Here is a 16987-nt window from a genome sequence, read left to right as displayed (position 1 = left end):
CTGCTCGGACCAGCACGTCCAGGTCCGGGTCACCGAGTGGGACGAAGAGATCGCTGCCAGTACGCTACTGGCGGCCACTTAGCGAGGCTAGTGCCGAACTTAGGGGTAGGCGACCAGTGCGGTTGTACAGGGCACAACTGAGAGGGAGTCGTCGATCAGGCCTATAGATATCGCCCTACCTCCACTATTCTATATCTCCCACTTCTGCACTTAATTCTTCGTCTGCGATCCTGCACGCCAAAATGGGCGTTCCCGCGGGCATTCAACACGTGGCAAGCTGACACTGTATATCACTGATCGAACGCCGTTAATAGGCCACACTTTTGCACCTCGCAGGCTTTCATTGGGAGGTGAAAAGATGCATGTAAATAATATCTGGTTGTAAAAGACTGGAAGATTGCCAACAGGAACAGCAGGTACACCTTGCATATTGTAAGCTTCCATTTCGGTATTGCTTCTGGGAAACTTATTTTGCTTATATTATAATTCATAAGACAGTAATTTCCTCTTTAGCTGGTTTCATCACCGCATGACCCATAATCAGGTCATTTTTCGCTCTCTGAAAGACGAACGCCACAATTTCTATTCGGGCGGCATCAAATTTTTCTTTATTCACTGCATCATGTGCATTTCAAAGTAAAGATGCGCGGAGTGATCAATTAACCATAAAACTGATGTTGATATACTTCTTTTTTGCTTCCAATACATTCATCCATTACGGGGAATTTGCAATACGCCGGCACAGGTGCTCGGGCACAAACTGCAATACGATGTGCGATGTAATAGCGCTTCTTCCTTTTTTCTTCTTTCTGGGGTCTACATATGCAACAGCTTTGAAATAATGCAGTGGGCCGACTCCGCTGAATAAGCAGAGTGCTCTCTTTTTGCGAGTTTTCTTAACTAAATAGAGTCTTAATTGGTCCTTTTATAGTAATGGCATTGGTGTTACTTCTATTTAAATTGCGTGCACTAAACCCAGGATTCCTTAGTAAGTGCCTACGTTGCTTTGATGCCCGTCCTGTCATGGCTCTAGCAATTGTTGGTTTCTTTTGTTTACTTCGCACCTGTGCAAAACCTTGTTTGAAGAAAAGGCTAAATTGTGTGACAGTTTTGGTTAATGAAAACTAAACTGGCCTTTCGGTGGCAATCTTTATTGCTGTTCTATATTTCAAACTAATACCTGTCTATAAAGGCGATGGTTCACCACCTTTTGTGATGCCTCGGTGGTGACCACTTTTTGGCACTTTTAATTCACATCCTTTCGAGCTCCAGCCATCTCAGTTAGAGGTATAATAATTAACTCAATTCGAAGACACATGAGAAAAAATATTTTTCCGGTTTTATTTTTCGGGAAACAGTTTAAAAATTCTTAAACTCAGACCAATTTCTTTCACAGGCCACAGAAGAAGGGGAGCCTGAGGTACGCGACAGGAGACGGAACTCAAAGACTGAATGGAGTAAATTATTTTCTGACACTCTCGTAAAAATGTTTACAAAAGTGAAACACGGGCAAAGCATAGCGAAAATTGGACTAATCACTGTACAGTGAAGTACAAGCCAATAGTCGAACCCCAAGCTTCGATATATGTAGAAACAGTGCGCCATTCGAAAATTAGGTTTACCACTTCCGCCTGAAGGCATATTCGCGATCAAACAGCGAAACAAAAGCTCGCGGTCAAGAATCAGTCGCATTGCAAACTAAATTGTGCACGAACATTCATTTTTTTAGAGTTATCCTAAAAAAACAATTGCTTTCTCCTTTATTTTAGGTGTTTTGCATCTGTAAGCTCAATATATCGCTTGCTCATATGCAATGTCAAAAAAGTTTGTTGCAGTATTATGCTCCCACCTATATAACGCCAGGGAAAAATTTAGTCGCGAAAATTCAAAGAAAAGAAATAAAAAAAGAATGTCGGGGGTGCCTCGGCTGTGGCTTACACAGGGCGCCGATTGGGGTAAGGCCGGCCCCGAGCGAGGCCAACAATCTCAATCATCTGGCCGCCACCAATAAAACTGACGAAAATAAATATTTTACCATCCATTCATTATCTTTATTCAATGTTGTTGCGGACTATATTTGCGTCGCCTTCGTAACGTTGTGCCTAATGTTTTACACGGAGTATAATGAGCCTGGAATCTAAGCAACCATGAGTTAAGCAGCTAGCTCTTTAGTGTGTCTAACCTGGTTGGTTGGTTGGTTCCTGGTTGGTTCACCACCACCACCCACAGGAAGGGAAAGGCGCTGTAACTGTCACACTTGCTCTGTGGACACCCGAACCGCGCCGTAAGGGAAGGGAGGAAGGTGGGAATGAAAGTGGAAAGAGAGAAAGAGGAGCCGTAGTGGAGGGCTACGGAGTAATTTCCACCACCTGGGGATCTTTAACGTGCGCTGACATCGCACAGCACACGACGCCTCTTCGTTTCGCCTCCATCGAAACGCAGCCGCCGTGGTCGGGTTCGAACCCGGGAACTCCGGCAGTCGGGTGTCTTACCACTGCACCACCCCGGCGGGGCATGTCTAGCTTCGGCAATTACACTTTGCAGAAAGTACAGTCATGCCTTCTGGTTTAAAGAGTACTGCTCGTATCTTTTGAACTTTAGCTGTGCCGTCCAGGCGCTACCTAATTAATTTCAAGTAAGCAAGGACATTAGGGATGGCTTCGAAATTAAAGGTACCAGTGCGTGAGAACTGCATTTTGGCAAGTTGTCAATCCGAAACGTGCAGGCAGTGTGAAAACACGGAACCCTACCTAAAGTCTCACTCACTCACTAATTAATTCATCGGCCGCGCGACGTGATCTACGCCTAGAGCACGTTGACAGTTTTGCAATGTTTGCTTGTTAAATGGGGAAATTAAGTATGAACTAATGGCGTTAACGTCAAGATAGCCCCGCCGGGGTGGTGCAGTGGTAAGACGCCCGACCACTGTGCCGGAGCACCCGGGTTCGAACCCCACCGCGGCGGCTGCGTTTCGATGGAGGCGAAACGAAGTGGCGTCCGTGTGCTGTGCGATGTCAGCGCACGTTAAAGATCCCCAGGTGGTCGAAATTACTCCGTAGCCCTCCACTACGGCTCCTCTTTCTCTCTTTCCACTTTCACTCCCGCCTTCATCCCTTCCCTTACGGCGCAGTTCGGGTGCCCACAGAGCAAGCCCCGCCGGGGTGGTGCAGTGGTAAGACGCCCGACTACTGTGCCGGAGTACCCGGGTTCGAACCCGACCTCGGCGGCTGCGTTTCGATGGAGGCGAAACGAAGAGGCGTCGTGTGCTGTGTGTTGCCCCGCCGGGGTGGTGCAGTGGTAAGACGCCCGATTACTGTGCCGGAGTTCCCGGGATCGAATCCCGGCCTCGGCGGCTGCGTTTCGATGGAGGCGAAACGAAGTGGCGTCCGTGTGCTGTGCGATGTCAGCGCACGTTAAAGATCCCCAGGTGGTCGAAATTACTCCGTAGCCCTCCACTACGGCCCCCCTTTCTCTCTATCCACTTTCACTCCCACCTTCATCCCTTCCCTTACGGCGCGGTTCAGGTGTCCACAGATCAAGTGTGACAGATACTGCGCCTTTCCCTTCCTATGAACCAACCAGCCAACCAGTGTGCTGTGCGATGTCAGCGCACGTTAAAGATCCCCAGGTGGTCGAAATTCTCCACTACGGCTCCTCTTTCTCTCTTTCCACTTTCACTCCCGCCTTCATCCCTTCCCTTACGGCGCAGTTCGGGTGCCCACAGAACAAGCCCCGCCGGGGTGGTGCAGTGGTAAGACGCCCGACTACTGTGCCGGAGTACCCGGGTTCGAACCCGACCTCGGCGGCTGCGTTTCGATGGAGGTGAAACGAAGAGGCGTCGTGTGCTGTGCGATGTCAGCGCACGTTAAAGATCCCCAGGTGGTCGAAATTACTCCGTAGCCCTCCACTACGGCTCCTCTTTCTCTCTTTCCACTTTCACTCCCATCTTCCTCCCTTCCCTTACGGCGCGGTTGCGGTGTCCGCAGAAAAACAAGTGAGACAGTTACCGCGCCTTTCCCTTCCTATAAATAAATCAAATCAGCTCACAGAACAAGTGTGACAGCTACTGCGCCTTTCCCTTCCTATGAACCAATTATTAAGCTAACTCTTCGCGTTCCTAGATGTACCAATTGTACGTTGAAAGTATGCAGTCTTGCTGAAATAGCTCAGACACACACGAGACATTGATATAATAAGCCTGCCAGGGGCTTATTGCGTCAGGCAATAAATTAAAAGAATTAAGTAGTTCCAATAAAGAAAAAAAAAAGCCGAAATAGCTCAGTTCGGAGAGCGTTAAAGGTCCCTTGTTCGATCCCGGTTTTCGGCACATTTTTTTTTTTTTTTTTGGCAATCACTGCGCTTGTACAATCGACGAGTTCACTGTAGCGGAAGTACACGATTTGGTATATGCATCATTTGGTGAAAAGTGACATACTCCGTCTCAGAAGCAGTCTTCAGCCTTAGGAAGTCAGGACCGACCTAGACCAACCAGGCTTATGCAGAATATTATAATTGTGTTCCTAAGTGCCACTCATCCCAAGTATTGGTGCGAGTGCAATTAACTGTTAAAGTGTGCAGGGGCGAAAGGTGGAAATAAAATTGTTCATTCAATGGGGAAAGAGTTCCCCAGTACCTCGTTCGCAACCTTGCATCGGCTCTTGCTGAACAGTTGTGAATGCATACAGTCTACCCATTGTTTTTACCAGCTTACCACACGTTATTCATATCGCACTTACTCTCATCGAAAGCGTACGCATATTTTCCTTACAATGTTTGTAACATGAGGCAAAGCGTACTCAAATCACCCGCTCCACCAACGGAGCTGTCCACGTGATCATACGCAACCACAGTAACCATGGTAACGCAACGGCCCTTGCCTTGCAACGGTTCGTAACGGCGTGTTAGTAGTGCGAGATTTTCAAGGCTGTTCTTGATGCATTCGTTGACTCATGCGAAGCTTTTAAGCCGAATAACATGCCAATTTGACTGCTGAACGTCAAGAAGCAAGTAACATGACGCTCAAAATAGCTATTAATCAACCATAACCCAGAACTGCCCCGAACACACCAACGTACCGTTCTGTCATCATCATCAACCAACTAGGGAACCGAAAAAGGGGGCTTCGTGCATTGCTTCATTCCCTAGGCCGCACTTCGCAGCCATGTAATCGTATGCATCCATGAAGCTGATCGCTTGGCGGTCGGGTTTTGATTTTGCGACGTTTCTGTGCGACTGGGTCCGTTGTCGCTCGTGTCCATCATGGCAGCAGCCCGACCCGCCGCGGCGCCGGCCTGAGGACCCGGCGCGTCCGCATTCGACTGCCGCGACGAGTCCGGGAGAGCCGCCACCGCAGACGGCGCTGGCACAGCTTCGTCGCCCGCCCTGCTGCTTGTAAACATGGCGGACGCCGTCTCTGTCAAACGAGGTGAGCGCAGATCGCAGCCTTCGCGCCGGAAGGCACCGTCGCGCCGATCGGATCGCTTGACGCTGCAGCAACTTCGTCACTGTGCGATCCTGCTGCCGGATTGCCACGAGCGAACGTTGTCCACTGCGTGCGTGTCGCCGCGATCTGCTTCGGCGCCAATGCGTGCAGCGCTTGCATTCGTTCATGTGCAGCGAGTGCGCCGCGCCGCTACGCGAGCGGCTTGTGTTTGCGAATGTTTTGGTGTTTTGTTTCGATGTGGCCGTGTAAACTGTGCGTGGCTTCTAATTTGCCGATAAGCTTCTGATCCAAATCTCAAGCGCGCGAAGCAGGCGCCGCCAAGGTATATGTACAATGGTAGCGAAGGTTCCATAGGCTCCCATTGGTCCAAAAAATGGCGGCTCATGGGCACCGCCATATTGGGGGGCAACTACGTATGAGTGACGTTGAATGACGTCACGCATACGTATGTTTTTAGCGCGAATTTTAAAGTGGTCTTTTTAAAGAACCCGCCTTTTGAAGCCGGTATCTCATGAAGGTTGCCTTTCAGTGCGCACCAACCTTTTCCAGTCAAATGTGCTCGAGTTCCTGCTAGTTATGGCCTTGGTAATGTGCAATTCGGAACCCAATGAAAGTTACTGGCAAAGAAGGCAGCATAGAAAGGCAGCAACACTTTCAGACGCTGGCTTATCTTGGCTGGCTAAGAATGCATTCATGCATGATTCGTAGGGGAAACCTTTGTGGAAATACTGGTGCTACTACTTTTGAGTACAAGGTATGATGCACAAAGCACAGGCTCAAGTGCACAGTTTGCAATACAGTGTACGGCAAGTATGGTTTTCATATTCATGCTTTATTACAGCAACCAAACAAATACAGTGATAAAGCACACCAACAAAAAATACACGTCACAGGCAGCTCAAGCAGTAGTTTCTTTAAGCTGGCTATTCATCTTAATGGTCACAGTGCGGATAGAAAAAAGCCCTGCAGTTCCACGAACGTTGCCAGGTAGGAAATTGAAAAGCATAGAAGACAGTGCTGCTTCAATTGAGGCAAACATGACATGACATAAGTAGGCGCATCAACACGGGTCGCAGCTTTTTTGACGACAGATACGCAGACGGTTCGAAGTGCTTGAAAAAAAAACCCGCAAGTCTCGCAGCTGCCATGGTGTCTTCTTCTCCAGGCTGACGTTGTGGTAGCACCCACGCTCACGCTCGGCACCTGGACGTGATGCAACGTGCACGTTATTCACAATTGCGCCGTAAGGAATACTGCATACTCCAAACGCCAATGCGTCATTATTCCTGTCAATGCTAACTGCAGTACATTATATTTCCATTATATCTGAACTATTGTAGTAAATGCTCGCCCCAAGCTCTCAGCGCCTAAGAGTGCGGTTACGTACGCTCGTCCTCATGGCATGCGGGTAGCTATACTTTTCTATGGTTAAGATTGACGAGAATGAAGTGCGTTTAAAGTTACCTTACCGGTCATGCATATGCAGGATAGCAATAAGAAGACAGGCAGTAACTCCTGAGTGAATTCAGTTAAAGCACCCTCAAGGCCGCGCATATACACGTGGCTGAATTTTGATACTACCAGTTGCGAGGGTCAAATTGGCTTCGCGGTGTTGGAAAACTATACAGTGTTGTGCTCAGACTTGTCAGGCAGCACAATTGGTTTTAAATTGGCCTTCCGGTCAGTGGCATGCGCGTGGTTGCTCCTGAGAGCCCGGTATCAAGTTAACGCTGGTGATAGCCGGCTGCATGAAACTCACCATAAATCAGACAAATGGTGGGCCTGGGGGGCCTCCTTCGCACAGCTCAGCACTTAAAGTGTGTGCCCTGTAGTGTATTACATAAATATCACCGAAAAAATGAAGCCACGTGCGCACGAACTGGTTACAGAAACAGAAGCCCAAACAAACAGAAACAGAAGAAACAGCCCAACGAAAGCATTCGGAGCATACCTAGAGCAGACGCCTTGTAGCAGACGACACTGACAACAGCTCACCTGTGAAAGTCCAGCGGGAAGCGGTGTAGCTTGACACCGACGCCACTGTCCATGCTGTCGCAATGTGCCACGGCGCATCGTTTCTTCACACGCCGCAAGCTCATCTTGAAATAAAGCGCTAAGCGCTTCAAAAGAACAGCGCGAAGCGTGCAAAGACGGAAAAAGACTTCGCACTGGCCGCACGTCGAAGGAAACGACAAAAACCGAGAAAACTGCCGCAGCGGTGCGGCGGGGTGCAAATTTTACAAAACGGTGACAGAGACGCGACGCGCAAGGACGACGAAAACTTCGCAAAAGGGGCATTTCGAGACTGGCGATAAGAAACCGCTTCGTGAGCTCCCGCGGCCACTGTGGCTGGGTGCCGAAACAAGGCCTGCAAAGTCAAGCTGCAAATGCACCGCACACTCAACAGGGGGCGTAACAAGAACGTTGCAAAAAATTAAAAATGGGGAGTAATATTTTGCTAAAATAGTTTACCTAATTTATAAAACGTGGCATTAAAATGTGTATTTCTTTATGTTGTTTTATAGCGTTTTTATTTGTGCTTTTGAATTTCATTATCTAAGTGTTTTGGCCCCCCCAAAGTGGCTGTGCTGCTGTCGCGCTGGACCGTTTTTGGGCCCAGCCTTCGCTACCATTGTACATATACCTTGGCGCCGCCGCATTAACTGCGGAGCTATCGCGTTTGAAGCGGTGGCGCTTCTCGGTTTCTCTCTTTTTTTTTCTTTGTTTGCTTCGTGTCTGTGCAAGGGCTTTCTGCAGTCGGTCGGTGTCGGGCGAAAGCAGTACCCGTGTTTGCTTCGTTTCTTTCTTATTCGTATGCCTTCGGGCACGCACACAAGCGTGAGACTACATTCACGCATCGGGATCTACTCGCGATCATCGCGAAAGGCACTTGTGTGACGGCGCCGGAGCATATTCTCGTTTTCAACCGCACCGCGTTGAGTTCCGCGGAAGTCCCGCGCCGCGTTTGCAGCTGTGCGAAGGGATCGTGAATGACCGCCGATAAGAGGTCGTTATATGTCCGCACCGTTGTTCGCTTCGAATTCTCGGGCTCGCCGATTGACGAAAGCGTACCCAACAGTCCGTTAACGATGCACGTGTCAACAAGTGGTGTGCGCTCGTAAAGGCCCGTGCATGCGCGCAGTCATATTGTTTCATGACTGCGGATAGTTCGAAATGCCTTTGTGTTTTTAACATAGAGCAGGTGTCAGCTCATTGTTTGGAACCTTTTCAGGCCGTTGGTTAGAGGAGCCGATTGGAGTTGGTTTTTGAAATTCCTTATGCGAGGTTAAAGGCAGCGTTGAAAAGGTAGATTAAAGTCAACTTTATACTTCTCTCTTTGGCTTACTGACAAAAAAAAAAAAATAAATAAAAGAAAAGTCACGAATGGCGTCACTTCATCCAACATTGCACATAAATTGCATTTCAATTTTTTAAAAAATTTCAAGTTATTTTTTCCATCAGAACTGTTGCCACGCCCTCACATTTTATTAATTGAACTTGGGGATTAATAAAGTGGTGTGTATGGCTTTAGCGATTAATGGATATTTCAAACCTTTTTTGTTGTGGTGTGTCCTAGGTTGTAGTGATTGATGGAAGCATGAGGGCGATGTCAGTCATTCAATCTTGGTACAAAAAGGCAGAAGAGCGGATAGTTTCAGATTTAATGTCACCCAAGGGACGTGTAAGGTGGTGGAAGTGGTTTGGTTTGGTTTTATGCCTTAGTCTCCCAAAGCGACTCAGGCTCTGAGAGACTTCATAGTGGAGGCCTCCAGAAACCTCGACCACCTGGGGTTCTTTAACATGCACTGATGTCGCACAGCACACGGGCACCTGGCTTTTCGCCTCCACTAAAAATCGGCCTCCGAGGCCGGGATTTGATTCCACATCCTTGGGTATAGTTATCGGCAGTGGAAGTGGTGTCGACACGTTTAACATTGTGTGCATTGTTTCAAAGGCCACATTTTTTTTCTGATATCTTGTTTTCTTATATCCAGTGTGAGATCACAGATCGTTGTTCCTACACATTGGTAATTATTACTGCAGCTCCAGTTTGCTGTCATTCTTTGAACACGAAAACCTTAGTATGCACTGGTGACATGCACTGTTTTTTCCCTATGTTTGCTAGCAGGCATCTATCAGTATATCCGTTCATATCATGTATACTTAAACATAGTAAGGGAAAAGAGTATAGACTATAAAACGGTCAGCATTAGCAGGCAGTCTTGAAATGGATTATAATGACTAGTTGAAATAGTTCTGCATCAATAGATTACTGCAGTGTTATGACAGACAGGCAGCTGTCGTTAAAAAAGGAGCTTGTGTAAGGTAGCTAAGGCTAGAAAGTGAAATTAGGTATTCCTACTACTGGCACCAATAAACTTTAGTAGCATCTATGCAATCGTTGCCTATGTGAGACCGCATCCACGTCGCTATCCTCTTGCAACCAGGGATTACGGCGTCCATAAAAGCCCCGATGCCATCATCAGTGTCACTAGTGTGAATTGAGTAGTGGGGGAAAATATACAATTTCCAACTCTAAATCTAGTGACAATTAATCTTCTGCAGTCGAATGTGCTCCAACGAAGCGCCAAAAAGCTGAACAACCACATTTTATTGAAAGTAAAAATTGGACAGCCTTCCTAATTTGACCTTTACACTGACACATCTCTTGCACATCACTTGTTGTGGATAGTGCCACATTCAGTGACTTAAGGAGCTTGAGAGAGCGTCTCCTCCTGCTTCAGAAAAGAAAAAGAACAAAGTAAACGGTTTGCCTTTCTACTTACTATACTGGTTTACTTCCAGTGATGAATGGTGTTTGTTAGGCAAGCAGACGCAATGTATCCAATACTATTCACTGCTTGCTTAGAGGAAGTACTCGGAGAGCTTGATTTGCAGGAATGGAAGCGCTGCTCCATTTTTATTTCATTCTGTTCCAAACTGCTTTTCCTGCTCTATCCTGCTGCAGAATGTAATATTGCTCCAAAACTTTCACAACGTTTTGCTATCAAATGCAGCTGAACATGGAAATGATGGCAACACCATCATTCCCATAGGTGCCAGAGGTGTAACTCTAGCGCTGGGCTTAATACAAATAAAATTTTTGTTTTGAAACCTACGGGAGCATGAAGCATAATAAATATTTGGTCGCATGAAAACTTAACATGGGCCACACGCGATTGACGGGAATTGTGAAAAAATGCATGCGACATAGCACCTCCTCCCAGCCTTTTGAAATCGCCTGTGGAAAGAGAAGCGAGAGCAGCAAGTGAAGCAGATAGCATAAATTACCACGAGCTGATACGAAAATTGTCCGGCTGTAAAAATACACAAGTTGTTTTAATGATTTTGCTGTGAAAACAAGCCGGTAGTTCACCATTGAGCCCCTTTAAGCATGCCAGGTCTACGTCAGACAAAAATATACTTGCGTTATGGAGTGGTGGGCTAAAGGTGCCAATCACTAGAATAGTGAAGTAAAGAAGCTGAAGGATGAAAAGGCTACCCTTGAGTGCCATCTATGCTTCCTGAAGGCACCACTGACCAGTGCTTTGGAATTTATCAGTAGAGGGCTAGGATCAAAAAGGATATGTACAAGGAGAGCAGGAATATGCTGCTCACTGATGTAAACTCCAGTCTAGAGGTACTGCTTGAGCGCATTTAAGTGGTCGACTCCACGTTTGAATTCGTCAAGCCAAACAGGCAAAACCTTTGTGCTTCTTCACTGCTTGTATGACTCAAGAATGTTACCAACTTGCCCAAAAATTTGTTTTATTTGGCGTCTATTATTTTAAACATCTTTATATGTTTTGACCGTCTGCTTTGCTTTTTTTCAGGGATGCGTGCATTGTTGAAAAAGCATTTAATGTTGCATAAAAAAGAATCAATCAAATTGGCGATTTTGTGTGTCAGGAATAGAAAACTGCAGTTATCAAAGGTGGTTGGCCTAAGAAACATGCTCCAAAACATAGATTTCTCTCCAAAACTCTCCTTTTATTGTTCAAAGCTGCTCCAAAATGCTGCGGCCAGCTTCGACTCCTTGATTGGGATAAGAGTTAATGGGAGAATACCTCGGTATCCGAGATTCACTGATGACATTGCCTTGCTGAGTAGCCCTAGTGACCAATTGCAAAGGATTATCAATGACATATTTAGGCCAAGCAGAGTGGTAGGCCTAAAAATCAATATTTAGACGATGCAAGCACTGTTGAGTTTTCAATAGGCAGCAAGATGCTGGAAGTAGTAAGATAGTATGTCTACTTAGGACTACAGGTGGCTGCAGACATCAATCACGAAAGGGAAATAATGAAGTTTCAGTTTGGGTTAGAGTTAGAGATTCAAAACTCGGTAAATTTACTATCAATAGTACCAATAGCTTTTTAAACTATCAATAGTGTAAATAAAGCTTTCAAAACTACTATTTTTGATAGGCTATCGATAGTAACGCTATCAGTAATTATGCAGTTGATGGTCAGTGATGTTGCCAAAACGTTTGCGATACATGTTGTTCCGCTAGCTTTAGATGGACTATTTATGTGACACAGATACTGAATTGAAGAGAGTTTAGAGGAATCGGTGCACTAGAACGGGAGTTATTAAGGAATGAATTTTCAAAATACACGCAAATTGCTCGCATTGAAAATTGCCCCCAAATCAGTTTTTCCGGTCTTTCTGCGGGACCAATGGAAACAGCCTACATGAGCACATCACTACAACAACGTCGCGGAAGATGGCTTCTCATGGTTTCCTGATCACTGTAATGTGTTTTTCTGATAAATTTGACTAGCTTTCTTCAATGGCTGAGACCACGTGGGCACCTTGCAGAAATAGAATGAGAAACAAAGAGACCGGGAGCAGGCAGAGGAAGAAGTCATTCGTTTGCCATCATGGGCCCACAGCTATCGTGCTTTTCTCGTTAGCACGCTCCTCCCTTTCTCCCCACAGGCATCTTACAATAGCGAGGTGCAACTGGCGAGGTCGTTCAATTCTTTCCTGCCTAACTTTGGCTGCATAGCTGTCCACATGTATAGGTTGCAAAAGTCTTTGATGCATAGTAGTAACTAGCGTCTCTGTTGATGCTTTTTGTGTCCCTTGCTTTGCAGTGCCTTTGTGTAAAGCAAACATGTTGGATTCATTGACTTAATATAAAATAAAACAAAGCGACATAACATATATTTCCTAATGGACACAATTTGCATTTCATTTGTTTATTCAATCGTCAAACGCTCTCCTTTTGACGTTATATCCACTGCAAAGAACCACCACTGTGTGCCGACACCGTCAGTACCATGATTTTGGTTCTCGAAAATATTAAATACCGAAATATGCATGTTACGACCGGTGGTAATAGCACTTCCATGCACTCAAATCATGTTGCAGGATCATTAAGGTGGGGTGAGACTTTAAGAATGAGTTTCAAAATTTGGCTATACAGCAGTAATAATAAAAGCTATGGCTATAAAATTTGCAGTGAATTCTAAAGATAGACACAACTTGCATTACAGTTGACAATTAGTTTTAAATTTTAGGTAGTAATTTTATTTTTGCTTTCAATTTTTTCCACCTATGTACCTTTTCCTTAAGATCCTCCGTACACAGAGTATTGCAATTTTGTGTAAAAGTAGCAAAAAAAAGCATCACTGAAGTGTACAGCAAAAACTAGATTTGTTGTGTATTTCCATTTTTGCCGATGCATGAAACTTGCTACTTATGACTGGTATTTTTATACTAAAAAAACTTTACATGCACCTAAGCTATTGATTCTAGTTCCAGGTATGTAAGTGCGATTAAATAACACATGTGAAATTTTGCTCGCTTATGCCTTATAGTTCCCAAGAAAAAGGTACACAAACCTCCAGTAATGTTGCTTTTAGAAAATCTCCAATATATTCTTTGAAAACATTTATATTCTTCAAAAATTTTCTGGAGCTGTTGTAGCCTTTTGAAGTGGCGACATTGCTGCATTGCTATACCCTTTGTCTTTGTTTTTTCGGTTCTTTCTTCCCTGTTTCATTTCAGATGTCAGCTTGAAATGTTTTTTTGAACCTGCCTTCTGTCCATAGATGTTAGTTGACACACACAGAGGTCCTGAAGTGGATCTCAAATGTTTCAGCACACTTACTCGTGGTGCATTTCCATTATTAAAGCATCAAATTGCATCATCGACAGCTGTCTCAGCTGTTTTGTAACTGACAAATGTGGCTTTAGGACACCCCACCCAAATTAATTGGTTTAATGCCTCATTGACATTCTGCGTCCTTCCATGAAGGCATTTTGTGGAGTCTGAAAGGTTGCGGTAAATGAGTTTCAATCGTCTATCACTGGTAGCGGTCATACTGGTACTGGTAGCGGCCAGTACTGGTAGCGGTCATACTGAGTCATGAGGGAGAATGGTGTGTGTGAAAGTGTGTCATTTACTGGACTCGCAGTCTAGGTGGTTATGCGTATAGAAAAGTGTATAACTAGCCTCACTTGGCATCTGACAGTGGAGAAAAAAAAAAAAAAATCTGACAATTGAGGTCATGCCACACTAGTCGACCTTCTAGGAAGCCCGCTTGTTGTCGTGTGATCATTATAAACCATTTTTGTTGCCGAGTTGTGGTTGCTATTTCACCGATGTTTTGTGTTTCGTGGTGTTGCTTCAGTTTGTAAGCTGTGTTCTGTGCAGCATTGTGCAAGTACTTAAACTGCACTCTCTGTTGTGTAGAGCCCTGCATGACCAGTTGTGTCGCAGCTTGTTTCACAGGTTTCTAAGCTGTGATTCCAGCTTAAAGCGATGTGTGTGCTGTGAGGGAGGCTCTAAGGAGCGGATCGGTGTTTCAGATGATGGGATGTGCGTGCATCGCTGTCTCGGTGCCAGTGCATTTTGTGTGTGGCTGCATCATTTGACCATTCCTTTCTCTGTGGGGTGCCGGCGTGCAGAGCTGGATGAGGAAGAAACGGCGGCAGGTGAAGCGGAGGCGGCATCGGATGCCATGGCGGCTGACCTGCAGACCACACCGGCACAGGCCGCCGGGCGCCGCACGCGCAAACCCGTCCAGCCCCTGGGGGGCGTGGTGACACGGAGGACCTCGGCTCGACAGGTCAGTGTAAGGTCACCCCTACTGCACGGAATGATGATCCTTGGCTGCTAATGTTTGGGAAGGACTGCACAAGACTCAGTGTAGAGTTAAGGCACATGACGTGGTTGAATTGTAGTTAAGAGATAGGTCTTTTTTTTAATTCTTTGTACATATGGAAGTGGACAGACAAAAAACAAGAATAGTGGCATGTTAGGAAAGAAAGAATTTGTATACAGTCGTGCCTCGTTAATATGGACACTTTGGTTTCTGCGCAAAACTGTCCATAAAGCGTGTCGTCCGTAATAATGAATAAAAATTTTTTTCCTGAAAAAAAAAAAACACAAACGCTAAGGATAAGGTCTGCTTTAGAGTATAATGTAGGCCAGCGATGTTGGCATTAGAGCTACAAGAACATTATCCAAGTCACCGTTATGCTTCATATGCGATGCAGTTCAGAGCATTGTGATGCATTTCATGCTGCTCTTGATGGCGTTTCATTAATAAATTACTTGACTTCTACTTTTCATCTCCCACGAACTCCTGCTACGTATTGCATTTAGTCGGCTGAAAGTTGCTGAATCCAACTTTCTACAAAGTGCAAGCTGCTGTCCGAGTGTTGTTCAAGTGAATTCATGCAATACAAAAAAATTATAACGTGCATCGACTGCCCAACTTCACAGTGTAAAATGTGAATCCACAAGCGAAAAGGGCAATCAATCAGTTATTGGCACTGCGTTCATGTGGTGCCTGTCAACAAAATCTAGAAGAAAAATTATCATTGAAGCAGTGTAACGATTTGGTTTTCATGACTAGCCATAGTAACATGACAAAAATATGTGGATCCTAATGGTTTTCTCCTTGTTCATTGTCCGGACAGCGAGTTTCCATAATAACGAGACTTAATGCATGGAAAAAGTTTGGTCCCTGGAAAAACTGTCCACAGTTCGAGTCGTCCATATTAACGGGGCCATATTAACGAGGCACAGTAGTGCCTCGTTAATCAATCTTGTGGAGTTTCTGATATGTTTGGCAAAAACTAACTAAAAAAAGTGAAGAAAATCATTTCTTGAAGCACAGAAAATCCATTACTGGAAAATTAATTTATGTCTGACAAAGAGACCAGCTGCCCAAAACAATTTGCCAGAATTAGGAGATGCAGATTTCTTATCATGTGACTAGTTATAGTTCCAGCTGCTATATTCGTGTCATCTAAAGTTATGTAGTAGAGTTCAGAGCGCTTGAAGGTCAGCTTCTTTTACACAACATGCTTCGATTAGGGAATTTTGTAGTGTAGATTATAATGAAACTCCTTGCTTTAATGCTTTGGTCCTGCGTATATATATACCTGTCTTTTTGCTTTCACCATTCTTCTCATGGACTCTAGTGACTCAGCTGGAGCAGATACAGTCCTTGATAAGACGAATATCACGTGGTCGTGAAAAATTCAAATTATCAAAACAAAAAAACATCAGTATGCAGAAGCGCGAGAAAGGCATTCACGCATATATGTTTGCGGTTGAGGCGATTTATTTATGGCTGCATGGCCATGGCTCAGCACTCACGAAGCATAAAGTGCAACAGGCAATTGCAATGTTGCCAGTGTGCGGGTTGCCTGCCACCGGAAACTTCTCACAGTGTGTACAGCGCGACTGGAGATTGCGACACTGGTGATGTGCAGACCACGTGCTGCTGAAAACTGCTGCACCCTACAGTGCAGCTGGCAATCATAGAATCAACAACCTGCAGGCCGTGTGCAACGCACAAGGCTGTGACAGCAGTTCGAGCACTTATATTGTCCGTAGTGGTGTGGGAGAGCTTTTTTATTTTTTTTTAATTTTTTTTTTGTGCTTGATAGTTATTGCCTCAGGGCATCAGAGGGTTGTGTACTAATGAAGGATGATGAAATGAAGAAATTAATCAAAAGAGGTTTGCTGATTTTATGAAGTCCGGAAGTGAGCGATGATGTGGTCCCTGCGTCGAGGCAATGCTGTCTAGCCTGGTTATAACGAGCTCGGCGGGAATTGGAAATCACTTCGCTATATCTGCAATTTCGTTGTATCTTGACTATGAAAAAAAAAAGAGATAAATTTGAGTAAATTGTTTTATCGTCGCTGGATGAAGTGGTCCAGAGTTCCCTGAACACGTTTTGCAAGTGCAGTCTTCAGGGTCGCGGCCTCCATACCGTCCAACTGTAAACCAAAGTTCTGCTCTGAACGCCCGAGGTGCATCTTTAGTGTGTTAACTGCTGTGATGGCTGCTGCGGAGGGGCACAACCAGCTTCGTCACAGTCACTCTCGGAGGCACTATCCATCCCTTCCATACGTTCCCGGCAACTTCGCCAATCCGCCTTTTGCGGGAGGATGTGGCGCCATCATGCAGGAAGCGGTGGGAAACACATTGGACGGCAGTGTAGCAGACGACATGAAAGAGCATCATGCGAAATGGCCATGCCAATGCAGGTAGAAAGCGAAAGCTCCCCCTTTTT

At 45.5% G+C, this 16987-nt stretch overlaps 1 protein-coding gene across 2 annotated transcripts in view; it reads left to right on the top strand.

Annotated features, from left to right (window-relative positions):
* The first annotated feature begins 5120 nt into the window (after positions 1–5120).
* The window catches only part of LOC146193788 (uncharacterized), a 69581-nt gene continuing 57714 nt past the window's right edge, over positions 5121–16987 (top strand). The window contains exons 1-2 of one of the 2 annotated variants that reach the window (XM_084602822.1): positions 5121–5425; positions 14363–14529. In XM_084602822.1, the coding sequence (XP_084458948.1) occupies positions 5398–5425; positions 14363–14529 (195 nt within the window). In that variant the 5' untranslated portion in view covers positions 5121–5397. The remainder of the gene's footprint in view (positions 5426–14362; positions 14530–16987) is intronic. The other variant, XM_084602823.1, reaches the window with a different exon arrangement.

This window comes from Amblyomma maculatum, chromosome 4, assembly GCF_055883805.1.
Source record: "Amblyomma maculatum isolate TAMU_Amacu chromosome 4, ASM5588380v1, whole genome shotgun sequence".
NCBI classification, from domain to species: Eukaryota; Metazoa; Arthropoda; class Arachnida; order Ixodida; family Ixodidae; genus Amblyomma; species Amblyomma maculatum.
Note: the sequence above shows the minus strand (reverse complement) of the source record. Positions and strands in the feature narration are given on the sequence as shown.